General features: G+C 41.6%; 1 protein-coding gene across 2 annotated transcripts in view; it reads right to left on the minus strand.

Annotated features, from left to right (window-relative positions):
• myom3 (myomesin 3) overlaps positions 1-20169 on the minus strand; it is a 72125-nt gene that overhangs the window by 13037 nt on the left and 38919 nt on the right. For both annotated transcript variants that reach the window (XM_084051895.1, XM_084051896.1), the window contains exons 14-24: positions 19054-19181; positions 16988-17171; positions 15842-16016; positions 12018-12139; positions 10704-10891; positions 6538-6664; positions 4939-5120; positions 3657-3771; positions 3006-3162; positions 2243-2349; positions 520-564 (exon numbers count right to left, since the gene is read on the minus strand). In XM_084051895.1, coding sequence (XP_083908021.1) covers positions 520-564; positions 2243-2349; positions 3006-3162; positions 3657-3771; positions 4939-5120; positions 6538-6664; positions 10704-10891; positions 12018-12139; positions 15842-16016; positions 16988-17171; positions 19054-19181 — 1530 coding nt within the window. The remainder of the gene's footprint in view (positions 1-519; positions 565-2242; positions 2350-3005; positions 3163-3656; positions 3772-4938; positions 5121-6537; positions 6665-10703; positions 10892-12017; positions 12140-15841; positions 16017-16987; positions 17172-19053; positions 19182-20169) is intronic.

A 20169-nucleotide genomic window follows, 5' to 3' on the forward strand; every position in this document is an offset into this window, starting at 1 on the left:
CATCGTGTTCTTTTTGCCAAGTGACACCCTCCTGCAATGGAGGGATAAAATAAGGTTTACACTCTCACTCAATCACCATAAGACAAAATAGAATGTGTATGTGATGTTACCTGTGGGGAAATGCTACATTTACATGTTGAATAATTGATGTGCACAGTTTTGTTCACAGAGTTGGTCAATTATGTAAAGTTCAACATTGATCCTAGGTACCAGGATTTATACAGTATGTCTGATGCTCTGATATTTTTGTAACAAGTGCCTGTGAGTGTGCTGTATATGTGTGTGTGTGTGTGTGTGTGTGTGTGTGTGTGTGTGTGTGTGTGTGTGTGTGTGTGTGTGTGTGTGTGTGTGTGTGTGTGTGTGTGTGTGTGTGTGTGTGTGTGTGTGTGTGTGTGTGCGTGCTTGCGTGTGTGTGTGTGTGTGTGCGCGTGAGTGTGCGTGTGTGTATATGTGTGTGTTGGCTTTTAAAAACAGTATAAAGCACCTTTCCCAATAAAACATTATACTTGCAATACTTACATGGGTTTCTGACATGCCAGCCCAGTTCAGTCAATCTTTCAAGGTCTAGGGACAAAAAAACAAGAGACAGCCAGTCTCTTAAGAGTTCCACTTAATTAAAGTTAACATCCTACACATCAGAATTGACATTTTGTGACAATAAACCCATTGCTGTTTGTTAGTGTTAAGAACAAAGCCCTGTTTTGTTTTAAAATCGATATTAAATCAGTCTCTAGGGCTAGGCTGAGCAGACATTTGGGACCTGCAATATCAGAAGCCAAGGAACTGGTGATGTGTGGGTCGGCCTACAACTTGCGGGTCTCGTGGGTTGACCCATGGGTCGAGCGGGTTTGGGTTTTGGGTGGGCCGTGGGCGGGTCAACCCCACCCACAATAAAATGGGCGGGTCAACCCCACCCACAATAAAATGAATGGTTCGGGTCAGGTCTGGTCGCTGATTAACTTTTTTTTCTTCTTCTGCCGGGGGGGGGGGGGGGGGGGGGGGGCGGTTAGGTCTTAGGTAACAACAAATCACTAGGTCACTCACAACATAATTATGTCACCATGATTATGGGGTAATCATGATTATGTCATGATACCTATGTCACATAGGTGACATCTTAGGTCACAACAAATCACTACAAGGAACCTTGTCATCTGCTTTAAAAGAGAACCCCACCCACAATAAAATGAATGGTTCAGGTCAGGTCGGGTCGCTGATTAACTTTTCTTTTTCTTCTGGCCGGGCGGGTTGGTTAGGTCTTAGGTAACAACAAATCACTAGGTCACAACATGATTATGTCACCATGATTATGTGGTAATCATGATTATGTCACGATACCTATGTCAGGTGACATCTTGGGTCAAAACAAATCACTACAAGGAACCTTGTTATCTGCTTTTAGAGAAAAAAAGCTTTAAAGGAGTAGTTCATCCAAAAAATGACTTATTTTCAAACAATTACGCCATGAAGAATGGAGATTTTTTAGTTTTTGTTGCATTCCTAGGCCAAGAATTTGATGACCGGGTGGCTGCTCAGTAGAGTAGGAGACTCTTTGAGTCTCCTACTCTTTGAGTAGGCTCTTGACTCTTTGAGTCTCCTACTCTTTGAGTAGGCTCTTGACTCTTTGAGTCTCCTACTCTTTGAGTAGGCTCTTGACTCTTTGAGTCTCCTACTCTTTGAGTCTCCTACCGGATAGAGCAAATTATTGGCTCAGGAACTAAAACATCTCCATGATTTCAAGGCTTCATGGGGTGTGTAATTGATAGAAAACAAGTAATGTTTTCAAGTGGAGCTTACTATGAAACCCTGCTCGGCTTGTGTGTGTGTCTCTGTGTGCAGTATTGTGTGCGTGCACTGCCTGTGTGCAGCCGCCAGAGTGCGCCAGAGTGCACTACAGGAAATCCACCTGCCCCTACAGTGTGGCTGCAATCCGCCTGCCCCTCGGTGACTAATTACACTCCTCTCAGACAAATATAGCAGCTACAGTCAAAAATAACACATCGAAAAGCATCTACACAAGTTCATCTATCGGGATATCTAAGAATTCCATGTAATTTGTGCATATTTCAGGCCGGATGGCAAGTTGAAAAGAGGACAGTTTCCAGCTGCGTTCGCTTCCCGCGTTCGCGTGTCTTACTTGCATTTATAACCTGTTAACCATACATGTATCTTCTCTCCACCCCCACCCCCCCCTCATCCACCCCCCTCTATTCTATTCTTCAGCGATTCTAAAGCAGTTTACCTTCAGCAGTGAAGTTGTAGCTAGAAGAAAGGCTTGTGTTGTTCTTCATCTCCACCGTATACAGACCCAGGTCTTCCTCAGTAGGGTCAGTGAAGGTGACAACGGACCTGGGGTTGAAGAGATGGTGGGATTGAGATACAGAGATGGAGCCATGGAGATAAAGAGAGACGGCTTAATGAAAGGGCAGTGATCATCTGGCCAGTGGAAAGGATGTAAGTACATTTACTCGAGCATTGTACAATTCTGCCCCTCCTGTCGCTGGTTGAGACACAGTGTGTAAAAGAAATATCTGGGTCAGTGGTGGACGGTCCAAGGATGACACTTATAACTGTGAAAAGGACAGAGAGGCCCTGAAGGACAGACAGAGTGAGACCCCGGGAAGCCTTTTCACACACTTAACTGTGAGAGAAAGCCTCTGTTAAATCTGACCCCTGGTGTGACTTTCAGAATTCAACACATCTTGTTTGGCCCCATTCTCACATACTCAGGCCCATGCCTGTGTGCTCACGCACGCGCACGCACGCACGCACGCACGCACGCACGCACGCACGCACGCACGCACGCACGCACACACACACACACACACACACACACACACACACACACACACACACACACACACACACCAGCCCCCCCCCCCCCCCACCCACCCACCCACCCACCCACCCACCCACCCACCCACCCACCCACACACACACACACACACACACACACACACACACACACACACACACACACACACACACACACACACAAACTCTACCTATTGTTCTTGTTCTCTACCCTGACTCTCGCGCCGTCGATGGACTCTCCATAGCTCTTGCTCCAGAAGAACTCGCTCTTTTCTGTCGTCTCAGTGGTCTCGTAGGTCAGGAAAATGAAACCATCATTGTCCACACCAATTTCTATGTTTTTGGTGCCTAAGGCAGATAGAAAAGGTTAATGGTGTTTCAGAGTGTTAAGTGTTACACTAGCTGGTACTGGACCACAGGGGGCTAAGTTTATAGAGGCATACAGGTACAGTAGTTGTAGACAGAATATAATATAATAATATATGGATTCATAGCAGCTAGTTATGCACATCCCATAACATAAGGTCTTCTTGAATAAACATGTATAGTCCTCGACAGTCTATGAGGTCATGGTCTTGACACTGAGCCTCATGTTTATTTAGAGCAGAAGGTCATGGATTACACAAATTGTGCAGATTATTAATATTATGATTTGAATTCATAGCGGCAAGAAACAAACTTGGTATCAAGATACATTTTGGAACCCTATTATACAGCTGCTAGAACTGAACTATGGGAAGTGAAAATAGCTACAAAAACAACTTTGCAGTTTTCTGCATAATGTGTAAAACACTGCTATAAGGGGTTGCACTGTAGTTTGTGGTACTCTGCTGATGACTGACCTTTTTGGGTGTGAGCTGTGATTGGCTCAGTGGGCAGGGAAACCGAGCCCACCCCAGCTTCATTAACAGCAGACACCCGGAAACGGTACATCTGGCCCTCCTTGAGACCTGACATCTGAGTGCCACAGGAAACACAGATTTATCTTCATTTTCATTGATCTTAGGATATTATTTTATTAACTATTTGATAGCTTAGCACACAATGACCATGCAAGGTCTCTTTGACAGTTTGAACGACCAATGTGCCTTCAGACTGAGTTGACATTTAATGGGATGTGTGACTTTATGAAGAAACACATTGTATAAACACAAGCCCCATGGTATTGCTAACTATTTTAGCAATAAGGTGAACATTTTTAGGCAGAGCCTAAGTGGTAGGCTACTGATACATAATGAAATAATGGTTTCAGTTCAACTGTAGAGGTGAGTGAGGTTAATAACTGCTGAAATCTATTGTCTGTGCAGGCACAGACAATCTTGACAGCAAGGTGTTAAACTTTGCTGCTGATTACATTTCTGGTTCCTTAAATCACACATTTAACAGATGTCTGCTATGCGGGGTATAGCCTAGACAGTGGAGGGAGGGAAAATCATTCTACTTCTTAAAGACAACAAGTCACCTTTCTATGGTCCAAACAGTGGACCTGTATAAGCTTTTCAATTGAAATATCATGATCAATGACGTCAAATGCAGCACTGAAACATTACTGCTCCTGCAATGTTTGGGTCAATGTTTGGGTCAAGTCGAATGAGCCTTTCTTTTTGCATGTTGATATTTGGTAGTCAAGCTATTATTGTTTAAAAAATAGTCTTGTATCTGAACATGAATAATTCTCACTTAACTAAGTGCCTTTATTTTTATTTGAACAAACAGTTTACTGTAATACCACACATAATTCACAATACAATATTTGCTGGTAATGGTCGTATAGTTGTCATTTATAGAGCCATAAGTAATTGTGAGCTTTTAGATCTGCTATTTTCAAAGGATTTTTATACATTTTATACGTTTGAAAACTTGTGAAATGGGACGTTCTGCATAATGAGTACTTTTACTTTTGTACTTTAAGTATATTTTGATACCAATACTTTTGCACTTTTACTAAAGTACATTTTGATTACCTGACTTTTACTTGTAACAGAGTATTTCTACATTGCAGTATTGATACTTTACCTTAAGTTAAAAAAAATGAAGTACTTTTCCCACCACTGATTGTAATGTAATCTATTTTCGAATAGCCAAAGTATAAAATGGCGTTCTTAAGTGGTTAACAACACATACTGTGTAAAAGGTTTTGGATGTTGGCTCATCATTCACAGCAGTCCAGCTCTCTGATTGGTCAGTCACGTTGCATTCCAGCAGATAGCCAGTAATGGGGCTGAGTCCTCCATACAACGGTACCGCCCACAGCAGCACCAGAGAGTCTTTTCTCACCTCCCTGAACTGCAGGTCATAGGGGCACCCTGGTGGAAAGATGGTGCACGCGGGGCATGGGTCAGAATAACAATAAATGAAGGTTTGTTTGCTTTTTCTGCAGAGTATCCATGGACTGATGGGCACGCAAAGGAAGAGAGAGCGAGAGAGAGAGCGAGAGACAGTGTGTGTGTGTGTGTGTGTGTGTGTGTGTGTGTGTGTGTGTGTGTGTGTGTGTGTGTGTGTGCACGTGCATGTGTGTGTGTGTGTGTGTGTGTGTGTGTGTGTGTGTGTGTGTGTGTTTATGCCTCTACATGTGTGTAACTGAGTGCACTCTAGTGATTTTTCACCATAAGAAGAGAAAACCACAAATCTTCCAATAACAATATGTCAAAATGAAATATAGGGGAAAACAATGGCCAGATATTGGGTGGTACATTTTCTTTCGCAGGGCCCCATAATAAGCCATAAGCAGACAGGTTTCCAGTGACACAGCCAGTGATCATAAAGAAATGCACAAAAAATAATGGTAAAGTAAAAAGCAGAAAAGTGACTTTGCTTAATCTACCCCTCTGTTTCAGTGCCAGCGTGTGGTAGTTAATTTGCCTAATGATTTTCGGTCACATTTAAATTATTAATGACATTGGGGAAGGGTGGTGGTGGTGGGGGGTGTGTGCCCATTTGCAGAGATTAATGAGCTGCACTTTAACAGTGGTGTGTGTGCAATAGCTTCTCTCCATTTCCAATATTAATATCATGACATTATATGAGTGGGGCCAGTGTACTGCGGGGCATGGCTGCCTACTGAACCATCGCATTATTGCATGATGGAGTGTGTTTATAAGAATGAATAGGGGAATGCAGGTATTATTTTGTGCATGCATGCCTGCATGCATGCCTGCATGTGCCGTGTGTGTGTGTGTGTGTGTGTGCGTGCGTGCGTGCGTGCGTGTGCGCGCTCTCTGCGCTTGGATCAGAATTGGCCAGGGTCTCTTTCAGTTCAATCATTTCTAATTCAAATTAAAAACTGCAGTTCAAACAGCTAATCACAGCGCATTGATTGAAACAGGCCGTATGTCACAGTTTTCTATTAACACAGGTTTTAAGCCTGCTGCCTGAAGTCAGTACAATTCAAATGGGACGGTCCCATCTATTGCCTTATATAGGCAGTATATGAGCCTATCATATCGTCTCTGTTGGGTGGAAACAAATGTCCAAAACTGTTACTTTTCAGGATTCGAATGCAAAAGTAGCAGATCTACAAGCTCAAAACGCGTCGCTTTACGCCGCGTTTTGAGCTAGCAGATCTGCTACTTTTGAGTGATGCTGTAGTATGGTCAAGTAAGGCGTTAATTTACCAAAAACAAGTTAGATTATAGAGATAAGAGGTTTCTGCCCGACAGCAACGATACACTTTATGGGTGGTGGTACAAACCTGCATCAGCATGTCTACTGTATATCCCTCACCTGGCTCTGGCATTGTCCATTCCTCACATAAGAAGTCTTCACTGGCTTCAGAGGCCTTCCCAACTCCGACCACGTTGGCGGCAAAAACTCGAAACTGGTAATAGTGTCCACTAGACAGGTTGGAAACCTAGAGGTAGATACAGACCAGTGGTTCTCAAACTTTTTAATTTCAAGGACCCCCAGTTTAATAAGCATTAGGCCACGGACCCCCATTTGATACAGTTCTGGGACCCCAATCTATACTATGAATTTGAAATCCTAACTCTGAGAGTGTACAAATGGAATCAAATGGACCCGTAAGGGTCCATTTGATTCCATTTGGAACCATCAGAGTCACAGTCATGTAAACTCCTCAAGAACCAGTGTATGGCAGTAACGAGTTACTTTTAATATATTACTGTAATATTGTAATTTTACCCAGTAACGAGTAGTGTAAGGTATTTCTCTGCCAAAACAGTAATATTATACCATATTACTATTGTAAACACTAGTACCTATTACATATTACTCAGGTTTTATTGGCTGCCTTTTGAAAGCATTTCGTTTAAAAGGTCAAGAGAGATTGCTGCTTTATTTTATAGCCTTTTTGGGTGATTGGTGGCTCTTATTATTATTATTAATATTCCAAAAAATTGGATTCAGTTCTAAAAGGAGCTGGCTAAACAGATTGTGTTATTGTAGGCTACATCTCTTTTCAAATAATAAGTAATATATTATTATTACTTTTTTAAGGAGTAATATATAATAAGTAACATATTACTCTCCTAAGTAGTATTGCCCAACACTGTCAAGGACCCCTGGGGGTCCCCGTACCCCAGTTTAAGAACCACTGATTTAGACACAGAAACATCATGAGTGTTAGTAACGAGTCACTTTTATACTCTAATGACGAATGCACAGTGAAAATTCGGTCTTAAAATCCTGTGTTGATTTATCCATCTGTGACTCTGAGAGTGTACAAATACAACTAAATGGACCACTGAAGGGGTCCATTTGGTTAGATTCATACACTCACAGAGTTAAATTAACACGCACAGATTTACAGTGTGTGCCTCTGATCAAAACCAACGGGCCAGCTTCCCAGTTGTAAATTGAGGCTATATAGGAAGTGACAGTTCATATGAATGGCCTGTAGTCTCGCTGTTTCACCCCTGCTGGTGTCAGATTAGGCTCCATTCAAGCGGATGGATTTTTGACGAACTTTACACTTGATCTTATTACCTTAACAAACATTGTCATAAATACTATATGCTAGTCGCTAGTTTAAAGTCTTCTTTCAATCACCATAATATGCGCATTGGTAAATTATGGTCCCATTTATTTTTAAATTGATGATAAAATAGGGTATGCTGTAGGAGGGGCGTGGTACCTTGTGATGATTTGATTGACAAGTTACACAACCAATAGCATTAATTCCCCACCCCCGCTCTGGTCCCAACCAATAGCACTTAATTTCCATGTCCATTTTTGGGACCGGATATAGAAAGATTTGAAATAGCTGAAAAATAGGCTTCATTTACGGTCAGTAGAGTCTAGGATTAACGTTGTCCATATTTTTTACGGTCTATGATCAAAACAGGGGCTTAGCGCTCTCGTCCCAGTCCAATTTGACAGTACACACTTTTACATGGTTCCAGTACTGAGCCTGCTGCTGCCACAGCACTTCTGCGGAGGTCCCAAAGACACTGGCTTTGGGGAGAGAGGGGATTCTGCCCTATCGATCTACACATTGATCTTCCTATTCACGGCCACTTTAAGCCCCTTATCGCCCAGTGAAGAGCTCTAAACCTCTCCTGCCGCCTTAAGGCCCTCTAGCAACAACTGCCCATCAATTGATGCAGCCAGAGGATGTTGGGGGGTGGGGGGTTTAATTCACAGTAATGGCATTTGCTTCCCAAAAGCCCATTTCCCCTACTGCATCTATAGATCTGCCTTTAACTATACTTGGGTACAACTGAACTACCTCCTTATTGGATCAATATCATGGAGAGTGTCCATCTCTGTGAAATAGGCTACAAAGGGCTCTACCAAAAAGGAAAAAAGGAAGCAGGTACAACTACTACCCACTAGGTGGCAGACATGCTACATTTGTAATGTGGCGGTTCATTCAGAGAAAGTTTGAATTTCAAATCTGGGAGACAGAAATTATTTGGATTCACCTCTTCGACTGTCCTAACGAGCCGGGATAGGTGGCGTGCCAGGCTGACTGCTGAAGCAGTGAATGATTTCGCGGCGAAATTAATTTACATTTGCTACACAAACCGTGGAAGAAAAGAGCCTCGGGCACAGAATCATAGCACAATCAGTATTCAAATTAATCTCATTTGCATCCAGGAAAATGATCTGCCTGGGAAAAGTCTCTTTTAAGAGGGGAGATGCTAGTGGGAGTGCATTTTTTTGGGGAGAACAGGGAATGCTGTTCTCACACCGTGAGTTTTCTGCAGCCAGTGTCCAATCAATGAACTGAGCTGAAAAGACACTAAAGTTGATTTCGTCAACTAAAACTAGGACGAAAAATGTTCGTCAACTACCTTATCTCACTGACGAAAACGAAATAAAAACTAAGCTATGACAAATGACTAGTTAAGACTAAATATAATGATAATTTCGTCAACAAATAAAAACTAGACTAAAATGTTAGTGAGGGACTAGTGGTGAAGAGATCCAGTAAACTAAAAGACAAGTCATTTTATGTTTGGTTGCGCTCGGGTGTTGCGCTCTGAAAATAGCAGATCTACAAGCTCACAATGCGTCGCATCGCGTTGTGAGCTTGTAGATCGGCTATTTTCAGCATGCAACCAAGTGTAAAATCATCCATTACGACGCCATCAAGGCACCTCCAAAATACATTTTAGACTATAATCTCATGATATTTAGTCGACTAAAACTAGACAAAAACAAAAACATTTCAGATGACTAAAATATGATATATGATAAACAAAATGGAATTTTATTCAAAAGACTATGACTAAAACATAATAAAAATTTGCTGTGAAAATCAACACTGAAAGACGCCGCGGAATTTCTTTAATATGCTTTGCCTGTTTCTCCCCAGAAGCTAAAAGTGGACAATTGGGATATAACACTTTTTACATATCGCCTAATTAGCCAGCACCTGTAATCTCCCTGAAACAGGCTCAAGATTTCATATTTTCCACCGGGTCTCCATGGACACTGCTTGTTGCCTAGTGACATGGCTGATTCAACCGTGGGAGTTTAGGCTAGAGTTGACATAATTGAAATGTAAGTGCAGAAATTTGAGATTTTATTTATATATATATATATATATATATATATATATATATATATATATATATATATATATATATATATATATATATATATATATATATATATATATATATATATATACTAAAACCAAGCTGCTATCTTTAAATATGTCACACAGCTGATTGACAACTTTTTGACATAAAGCTCTATGTAACTTTTAGTGAATAAAATGTTCCAATCTGTATGGCAGAGTATGTTAATACAATATAACTTATATTATATATAAATTGGGGAGGATTGTATTCGGTCTCCCTGCTCTTCTATGGAGACATTTAGATCCTGTATTGACAAAATCTTTGACATGATCCTGTTTCTGGACCTGAAGGTCAAATTAGCTCAGTGGTAAAACTTTCAGCACTTAATTGAGCAGGAGACCTGGGTTCAAATCCAGGGAAGAACAGAAAAGTTACATAGTGCAGCTTTAAAGTGACCTTTAAAGCCATGAATTCATGGAGATGTTTTAGTTTTTGTCACATTCCTAAGCCAATAATTTGATGACCGGTGGAGACTCAAGAGTCTGAGTAGGAGACTCAAAGAGTCTCCTATTGACCGATGACCCGGTCATCAAATTAGGAATGCGACAAAAACAAAAACATCTCCATGAATTCAAGGCTTCATGGGGTGTGTAATTGATAGAAAATAAGTCATTGTTTGGGTGAACTAGTCCTTTAAGGTGTCTTAATGTATTCTCCAGAATCTCCACCCATATACTGTCTCATGAAGACAGCTGACCCCAACCCTAACTTTAAACCTAGACCAAATTCAATGCACATGGTGGGAAACCTAAAGAAAACCATTTAGAAAGGTTTATTGGTAATATAAAAAAATATGACATCACACCACACGCCTAGATTTCACATCTGTTGGGATCTGACCGTGTGCTGCCTGTCTTTGGCAGGTTTGGTGTTGACCTCTCTCCATGTAGCCAGGCCGCTGTCCCTCTGGTCCAGGTAGTAGCCACATACAGGTTCGCCTCCGTTCCAGGCAGGGGCCCTCCAGCTCAGCACCATCTCAGAGCCGGTGCACAGAAGCAGGGCAATGGCCGACGGAGAGGACGGAGCAACTGGACCGTGGAGAGCAAAGGAAAAGGGGGGGGGGGGGGGGGGGGCATGAGAGGGTGCATGTTAGTGTGTTGGTTCATTCTTGATTAATAGAACCTAGGACTATAAACTGTATTCTATTCTAGGTTAGTCTAGTCTAGTCTCTTCTTTTGTATTCCGATATATTTCATTTTATTTTATTCTCTTATCTTACCTCTTCTGCTTTTTTGTTTTTCATCCATTCAGGTCACTTAAGGACATTATGCATTTTCAGACACAAAGAATTGGAGTTCTGCCATCTATCCCCCTAGGTAATGGCAGACTATGGGAATACTCTGGTGGTGAGTGGCAGGCAAAATGACTCATCATTATAGCGGACTGCAGAGTGTATATTATCTGAAATTGCACCAGAGTGCTCGACAGAAGAAAGGGGTCAGATGTCCTCAAACAGGTAACTCCTCCTGGTCTTAATTTAGCTATTGTGAACAAACTGACCTGTGACGAGAGAAAGAAAGAACGTCCCTGGCCCACAATTATGTTAATCGGATTTGGTATAATTTCCTGTCATTGCTTGATAGTCATTATTAGCTAATGCTATAGGAGAAAGAGACACATCTCGTATGATAAAAGTAGCCTAATGGAAGGCATCTTTGTCATTTGCAAGCTTGACTTTTTAGTCCCCATGGCTTCTCTAGTTTGACATTTTCCAGTTTTATGAAAATACATTTGTGTTGCCATTTAATAGTTGTTTAATATAAAAAACTATTTATCTAGTTTAAAAAGGAGCTTTACGAATTTAAGAGGTTGAATTTAAAGGTCACACATTAAACTCATTCTCAACAAGTTAATATAAGTCTCTGAGGTCACCAAAACATGTCTTTGAAGTAGTTTGCAGAAAATACAATTCAGATAACTTTTATACCTTCATCTGGCATCTCAACGAACCAGATAAAGGTCATTCGACCTAAAAGCTGTATTCTAAAAGTAATACATTTGTTTTGTAAGTGAAGGCAGTGAGCGGGACTACACCTTCTCTCTATACACCACTTTCAGTTTGGAAAGCTAAGGTACAATAATATACATACTAAATGTCTGCAGTCAAACAGATATTTTCCTTAAATGTGTGTCCTTGCTGACAGCGGGACTCACAGATGGCTGACTTGACCAAGGTGGGGGATGATTCGTCTGAATACTTGCTGTTTCCTGCTCTGCCAACCGACTTCACCCTGAACACGTACTCCTTATTCTTCTTCAGCCCATGGACTGTAAACCTAAACAAGGACATTGAGTTCAGGTAGATTGAATCACAAGTCCAGCCCAGCCAGCTGGTACGCCATCAGCGCAGCTCACTCTACTGCATCATTCATATAGGTGTTCAGAGATTTGAAAAACTTTTCAAGCCCACACATACTGTATCTGTACTGAGCTGTGAGCAAAGCCCATTGTTTGTTGTCATTTGGAATCATATATAGATAGACAGACAGACAGACAGACAGACAGACAGACAGGCATACCTTTATTGATTCCTGTGGGAAAATGCAGGTGTCAGGAACAGCAATAAACAAGCATGCAACCAAGCCCCCATGGACCAGGCAGGGCTGGCTGCGCAAAAGTATACTAGTGGCCAACTCTGGTACTGTAAGCTTTGGAACGTGAACAAACCAAGCCTGCAGGACTGGTTAGAGCTTTTGGAAGTAAAAAGGTACTGCAAGTTTGGGCCAAAAACATGAGTGAGCAAAACATGATTGACCAAGGGGCTCGACTCATGAGCTTGCACATGGAGGTAGTTTATTAGCAGTATAGGACACATAAAGGACATTAATGTGCTCTTAGAAAAGCCCTCTAAGCTTAACACCAGAAATGACCCCCCCCCCCCATGTTTACTGAACATATACGTTCATTGCTACTAGTGTTGAGTTGATTATGTCTTGTTTATTATTGTTTATTATTGTATGTCTTTAAATGTCTTAATGAATTGAAGCAGTATAAGCAAACCTCACCTCAGCCCTAGATGAGCTACTCCTCTACTACGAGAGCAACCAACCTACACACAAACCCTGCGAGGACACAAGTCTGCTCGTTCCATCTCAGGAACCGGGAAACCGACCTCTTAACATCATATGGTCTGGAACACCACTAATGAACTGCACCAACCCTGTGTACCTTGGCGTAACCCTGGACCGCCCCCTCTCCTTCAAGGAACACATCAAAAACACCAAATTGAAAGTCAGCTCCCGGAACAACATCCTGAAACTGACCAACTCCAAATGGGGAGCCACAGCACACACATTAGATTTGAGCTAAAAAGCATTATTTTACACTTTGGGCTATTCAAAAATAGCAGATATACAAGCTCATAGCGCGGCACCGAGTGCCGCGCTACGAGCTTGTAGATCTGCTATTTTTTTTAAATCGTAAAAATGTGTGCAAATCTTTGAATATATATATTTTTAAAGCGAACATTTTAAACTCAAATTTTTGCTTCTGGGGGGTCCCTGGAACAAAATATTTTGATGGGGGTCCGCGGCCAAATACATATAATTTTGGGGGTCCTTGACATGAAAAAAGATTGAGCACCACTGATATAGAAACACACGTTTTTCAGAATACTGTTGAGATTTAGGAGACATGTAGAATCGGCTTCAGGTCTTAATGGGTTAAGATGTACTGCTTTGGCCCTGTGCTATTCCTCTGTGGAGAACGCGTGTCCTGTTTGGGAGAGATCAACCCACGGCAAGAAATTAGACTCAGTGCTGAACATGATCACTGTTTGCTTGAAGTCTACCAACTTGAACAACCTGCACCTCCTCACTGGCATTGCCCCTGCAGATGTGAGACGGGAAGCTGCCAGCCGATTAGAGATCACAAAAGCTACCAGCGATGAACGCCACCTCCTTCATGGACGTGAGCCCCCGGCCCAATGACTGAAGTCAAGGAGAAGCTTCCTCAGCCATGTCCAGCCCCTAACACAGGGGTCTTCAACAGGGGGTCCAGGACCCCTAGGGGGTCCTCAGAGTTACTACAGGGGGTCCGCCAAATCTTTGGGATATCATTTTCTCTTTTACATATACCACTTGAACCCTTAGCATCCTTTTCTGACGAGAACTTTGGCCAAAAAATAGCAGATCTACAAGCTCACAGCTTGTAGATCGTCTATTTTTGGCAAAGAGTTATAGGTGTAGAGGGAAAAAAAGAGAAGCAAACGTTTATCTGAAACACACTTTTATACAATATAGAGGGGGTCCCTCCCTGCTTCATCTCTCTCTCAGCTAGGGGGTCCTTGGCCTGAAAAGGTTGAAGACCCCTGCCCTAACAACATCCCAGGAAGAAACCAGACTCCAGCTATGGACAAAAAAGCTTGAGAATGACCCCCCTCCTATTGACATGGGAATAGCCCCTTCTAAAGGTCTCCCTTCTGGCTCAGAAGCATCATGGGTCCAGTGGAAGACACTCAACCCCCTGAGAACATGAATAGGGCGATCAAAAGTTGCTATGGCCAGATGGGGCTACAGTACATAACTGGCCCAACCATCTGTGAATGTGGAGAAGAGGACCATACGATGCAGCACTGCCTTGTCTGCCCTCTACTACCCAACCAGTGCAGCTTAAAATATCTCGCCGAGTTCGATAACAATGCAAAGGACTGTGTAAAGAAATTGGAAACTGTCATATAACCACATGCTTCAAAGACACGAAAAGAAGAAGAATGAATTGAATACACAGGACCACAATGCAAACAAGCCCCTAGGGCCTTTTGTGTTATCCTTTTAACACTCATTGTAAATCGTACCTCTGTACTGATTGTAAAACTGTTAATAAAGTATTCAATCAATCAATCAATGCTTATGGTTATGTGCTGGGTGAGCAACTTTCATTGACATTAGTGGGCAGGGATTGTCTGTGCCTCCTCCAGATAGCCTATAATATAGTTCAATGTATACGAATATCCACAGTTATACGCATAAAGGACACTAGTGTGCATGCTCTCTACTGTCATCAAACCTCGGAAGGAGAGAGATACTTTCGAGGTATGTACAGTATGCGCTGGGTGAGCGGGTTTCAATGAAACGAGTGGGCGGGAATTTTCTATGCCTCCTCCAGTTCTTATACCTCAATGCATGCAACACAGGATATGTGTGGGTAAGAAGAGTAGGGAGATAATAAGATTAAAAAACGAAATAAAAATACACTTGGAATCTGACCCTAACCGCCTACACTAGGTCTGAGTTAACATTATGTATATTCTATCAATATATAATGCAAAATCTATATACAGTGAATATATGAATGGGCATACATCTATTGGTTATGAATGCTGCGACTCAGTTTTTATAAAATCCACAAAATATATATGTACAGAGTATCAACAGTGGATTTGAGACTGATAAATGCACAGTGTCAGCTGGCCTTCCAACAGTGGGTATCTGGATAATTTATCGTCGCTTTCAGGTGGAATCCTTGCAGCAACGACATGTACTGTCTATCAACGGTGAATATAATCATAAGTAATTAAGTAAATAAATCTAATCTATTAATCTATCAACAAGGGAACGCTCATGGTTCTGTAGTGTAGGCTACATTCCAGTTGTCCATGTGTGAATCTTCCAGAATTAATCAGGAGTCAGTAATCCATGAAGAAACAGAACTTCTGGCGTTCAGGTGTGGTTTTGGAGCCTGATGGCAACTGGCACAAACGACTGTCAGAATCGCTTTGTTTACAGTCTCTACTTGACTCTTTATCTTTAGTCAAGCAGAAACACTGACATATTAATCAACCAATGTATACAATTCAAACTAAAAAGAGTTGTACAGATTTTAACCACTTGAACCCCAGCATCCATATTCTGGGGGGAATATTAGCCAAAAAATAGCAGATCTACAAGCTCACAACACGTTGTGAACTTGTAAATCAGATATTTTTGGCGAATTGATTTGATGTAGATTGTAGATGGAAAACAGTGGTTAATTATTACCTGGTTTTGGTGACAGGCTTGTTGTTGATGGTGCTCCATCCTTGTGTGCCTGCTTCGCTGTAATAGAGGTAGTAGCCAAGGACGTCGTCTTTGTGTTTGGGTTCCTGCCACTGGAGCAGCACTGAGGTGTCCGTGTTTATGACAGCCACCACAGAGTGGGGAGGAGGTGGCACCACTGATGGAAAAGAGGTGTAAAACCACCACATGAAATTTGTTTGTTCCTTAAAGGTTTTTGGACACAAATATTTACAGTATAGAGTCAGTACACCACTGAGGGAGAACTAGACGAAGGACAGAAAGACAGAGAAGTTTGCGCTCTAAACTCGAGGCTTACTAGGACTGAAGACAGGTGCGAGAGACCAGCATGAAAGTCCAAAACAAAATGGCTTGCACACACTGAAAAATTAACATTGAGGCTCTTTGGATGCAAAAACATAATTTAATTTTACTTACAAAAGTGCAAAAAGTGATGTGGTGAAATAAAGTGACACAGAGAGTGGACGTTTCGGTTCGTCCAGAGGCTCAATATTCATTTTTCAGAACTAGATGAGAATTGTTTTCTGAACGAGTCTGAACGAGAACATTGGACCGTTTTCTTAATCTTTGAAATGTAGTGACCAAAAATAAAATCCTATCTACCCCCGAACTGTTTACTGTACATATTTTTCTTTTTGAGTACTACTCGTTTGTATTATGTTTTTGCATAGTATTGTATATTCTTGTTTGTCATTAAATGTTTTCATGAATTGAATACACAGCACCCCAATGGAAACAAGTGCTTTCTTGGGTTTAATCCTTTTAGCAACCTTTTGTATAGAACTGTACTTTCTGTGCTGTTAATAAAGTGTTCAATCAATCAAACAAACAGCTTTTTTATAATCATATCCATAGAATTGCAGATCGGTTTTTATTTCAGGATAGATAGATTTTTAAGAATATAATTGAGTCTCTTTGAGGACACAACTAGCTTCTGATGTCATCACCGGACACACACAGTGGTGCTACTAACAGTTGCACAGAAAACAAACATATTATTCTTTCAGTCGCAGCATGTTAAAAACACTGCATGTTGATATCTACATACTGGTACAGAATGGAGATTAAATGACCACCTTCTCTCTCTCTCTCTCTCCCTCTCTCTCTCACCTTGTGGCTCTCCCAGGGAGATGGGTGCGCTGGGATCAGAAGGGTCACTAACGCCATACTTGTTGATGGCACGCACTCTGAAGCAGTATTGCTTGCCTTTTTCCAGGTCAAACATAGGGAACCTGGGGGAGTTCACTAGCATATCCATACTGGCCAGCTTCCAACTGTTCTTCCCTGCCAGGGACTGGTTGGCAGGCAGACAACATCAGCAAGACATCAAGTGTTATTTTAACAGGCAAAGACATTATTTATATTCTATTCTTTAACCACTTAAACCCTATATACTGTATACTTTGTTGTATGTCAAATAGCCAGAATAACCAATCTACAAGCTCGCAGAGCTTTGAGATCGGCTATTTTCTCAGAGAATGTTTGCCTATTTCTGCCAAATGTTTGTCTATTAGGGCATGCTCTGGGATGCTAGCATTATTATTATTATGTTTGTGTTGTCAATCATGTAATTAGTGTTGGAGAATATAGTGCTAGAAATCCACAGAGAATGACAGAGTGGAAGACAAACAGCGAGAGTGTCAGAGAGACAGACAGCAAATCAAAGAAGACAAAAGGGTGCGGACAAACATACAGACATACAGATGGACAGGCAATCAGCATCCATCATGCCCATTTGTAATCTTGGCTAATTATCCAAAATGCACATCAACTGTCTGCTATCACTTCGCCGTTATTCATCTATTGTCTCTTTTCATCCCTCTCTTTAAAGTGCTGCATTACTCTTTTGTTGAAAAGGGGACTTGAAAGGGAGATCAGTGATTATACAATGCCTTTTCAAGGGCAAGAGACGGATATTTGAAATTTCCCTTCATTTTCTGGGTAGAAGTGAAGCCACAGAATTCAATAATTGTAGATGCAACCTTAAAAGTCCAATAAAAATCAATTTCCTGCATCTGTTTGCTGTCTTTCCTTCTCATTATTGCCATGATATTGGAAAACTGAGGTGCTCTGCTGTTCCCAGTTCGTTTGAAGAAAAAGGTTTCCCATATACATTTTAAAGTGCAATACAAAATAAAATAAATAAAAGAATATAATCTGCACACCTGTGTCATACACCACAAATGTGTAAAATCCACAAACACCATTGTGCTGTCACTATTTTGTCAACCACTCACAAACGGTGAAATCCAAACCGGGTAGTTTCTAACCACCCATCAAGTGAACAGAAAAAGGTTCACAAGCAAGTAAATGAAACACCTAATGTTGAGGTACGTGGCAGGAAAGGAAACTTCAGGGTCTGCTTGCCTTTAATGAATCTACAAATTTCCACCTAAAGTGGCACCACAGCAGTAGAAGTAGATTTTTTTCTTCCACTGTTATGTCTTTAATTAGCACAGTTGCCAGAAGCTGTTAATTTGTCCCACATTCTGGCAGCAGACTGCACAAAATCAACAGTGAGGAAGTTGAAAAAGTCATTGGGGAACTGACAGTACAGACACGCCAATGGATGGGTTCAATGGATATACGTATATTAAAACCAATTAAACCATACTTGGTTGACCGGGGTCCCCCAGGGGTCTATCCTCGGCTCACTCCTTTTTATCTCCTTTTTCTCTTTGGCAAATATTAGCGATATAAGCTCACAACGCATCGCAGTGTGATGCATTTATGCGAGCAACGCATGTAGATGGCAGCCCAGCCCAGCCTGTACAGTAGCAGCAAACTCAGGGCCCCTTTGCATTATTTTATACTTTGGCTATTCAAAAATATCAGATATACAAGCTCATATCGTGTCACTTCGTGCTGCGCTATGAGCTTGAAGATCTGCTATTTTTTTAAATCATGAAAATGTGTGCAAATCATTGAATATATATTTTTAAACCAAATATTTGCCTCTGGGGGGTCCCTGGAACTAAATATTTTGAGATGGGGGTCGGCGGCCAAATACATATCATTTTGGGGGTCCTTGACATGAAAAAGTTTGAGCACCACTGATATAGCAACATACGTTTTTCAAAAAACTGTTAAGATTTAGAAGACATTTTGTAGAATCGGTCTCATATATTAATGGGTTAAATATTGATGGTGTTTGCATGTGGGAGTAAAAAACTGACCCGTTCCACGTAGAAGGTTAGCGGTTCCCTTCCCCTTGGTTCAGGCTCGGCCCAGCACAGCACCACGTAGGTGTTGCTCACTTCGCAGGCGTGCACATCTGTGGGCGGGAGGGGAACTTTGATCTGTCCTGGAGGCAAAAAAGGAAGGAAAAAGAGAGGAGAGGGTTTCAGACAAGACCACGTTAGATTCTATTTTTTTCATTTTTGCTGGATGACGCCAAAAGAAAAACAGGCAAAATATATTTTTTTATTTCTTCCAATGGAGGTTGGAGATCATATGCCTGCTGAGATGCTAGTGGTTACATAGAAGACAGTATAGGAAATGAAACGCCTTGGTTCACCACAGTCTGGGATAAAAAAAGAGAAACAAGAAAGAAAATGACTTGAAGTCATATTCTACCAGGTGCTGTGTGTGTGTGTGTGTGTGTGTGTGTGTGTGTGTGTGTGTGTGTTTGTTTTCATAGACCTGATTACTTGTTTTTCGGAATGCTTATTTCTCTCGCCAAACCTGGCAACATAATTTGCGACGCGAAACGCTAATAATGTTTTTTATATAAGTGGTGGCAACATTTTTAGACACCACACAGGTCTTCCCAACAATAGCGAATATTGAAGTCAGTGTGAACATGGCCAAATAATAACTTAATAGCCAAACTAGGTCTAATGAAGCACGCTAGCATTTAGCCTAACTGTGTTAGCCTGAGGCTGCAGTACAACTTGCACTGTCTGCTCTGCAACTGTTGCAGTGTGAATGAGGGGAGCGGAGAGCGGAGGGCTGTTACTGTGGGGGGGCGGGCCGTCTCCCCATTCGTGTGGCCATTGGCTTCAAGGAGTGAAGGACAGCCAGGACAGCCAATGACGCAAATGTGTCGAAAATATGTCTAATGCAAATCTGTAATATGTCGACCTCTGCTCTGACGATTCTTAGACTCAGGCGCTCTTCGAGCACCTGGTAAAAAGAAGATAGTATTCTGTTTTTATCACATACAGTATGATGCGGGCCTGTATAGCTGTCATTCTTGTAGACTCAGGCTGTCTGTTTTCCTGTCATCCCAGTCTGTCTTTCTGTCTGTCTCACCATTAATGCCTGATTTTGTTGATTTTCTCCATCTGTAC

This window comes from Gymnoscopelus microlampas (assembly GCF_963454915.1).
Source record: "Gymnoscopelus microlampas genome assembly, chromosome: 3".
Taxonomy (NCBI): Eukaryota; Metazoa; Chordata; class Actinopteri; order Myctophiformes; family Myctophidae; genus Gymnoscopelus; species Gymnoscopelus microlampas.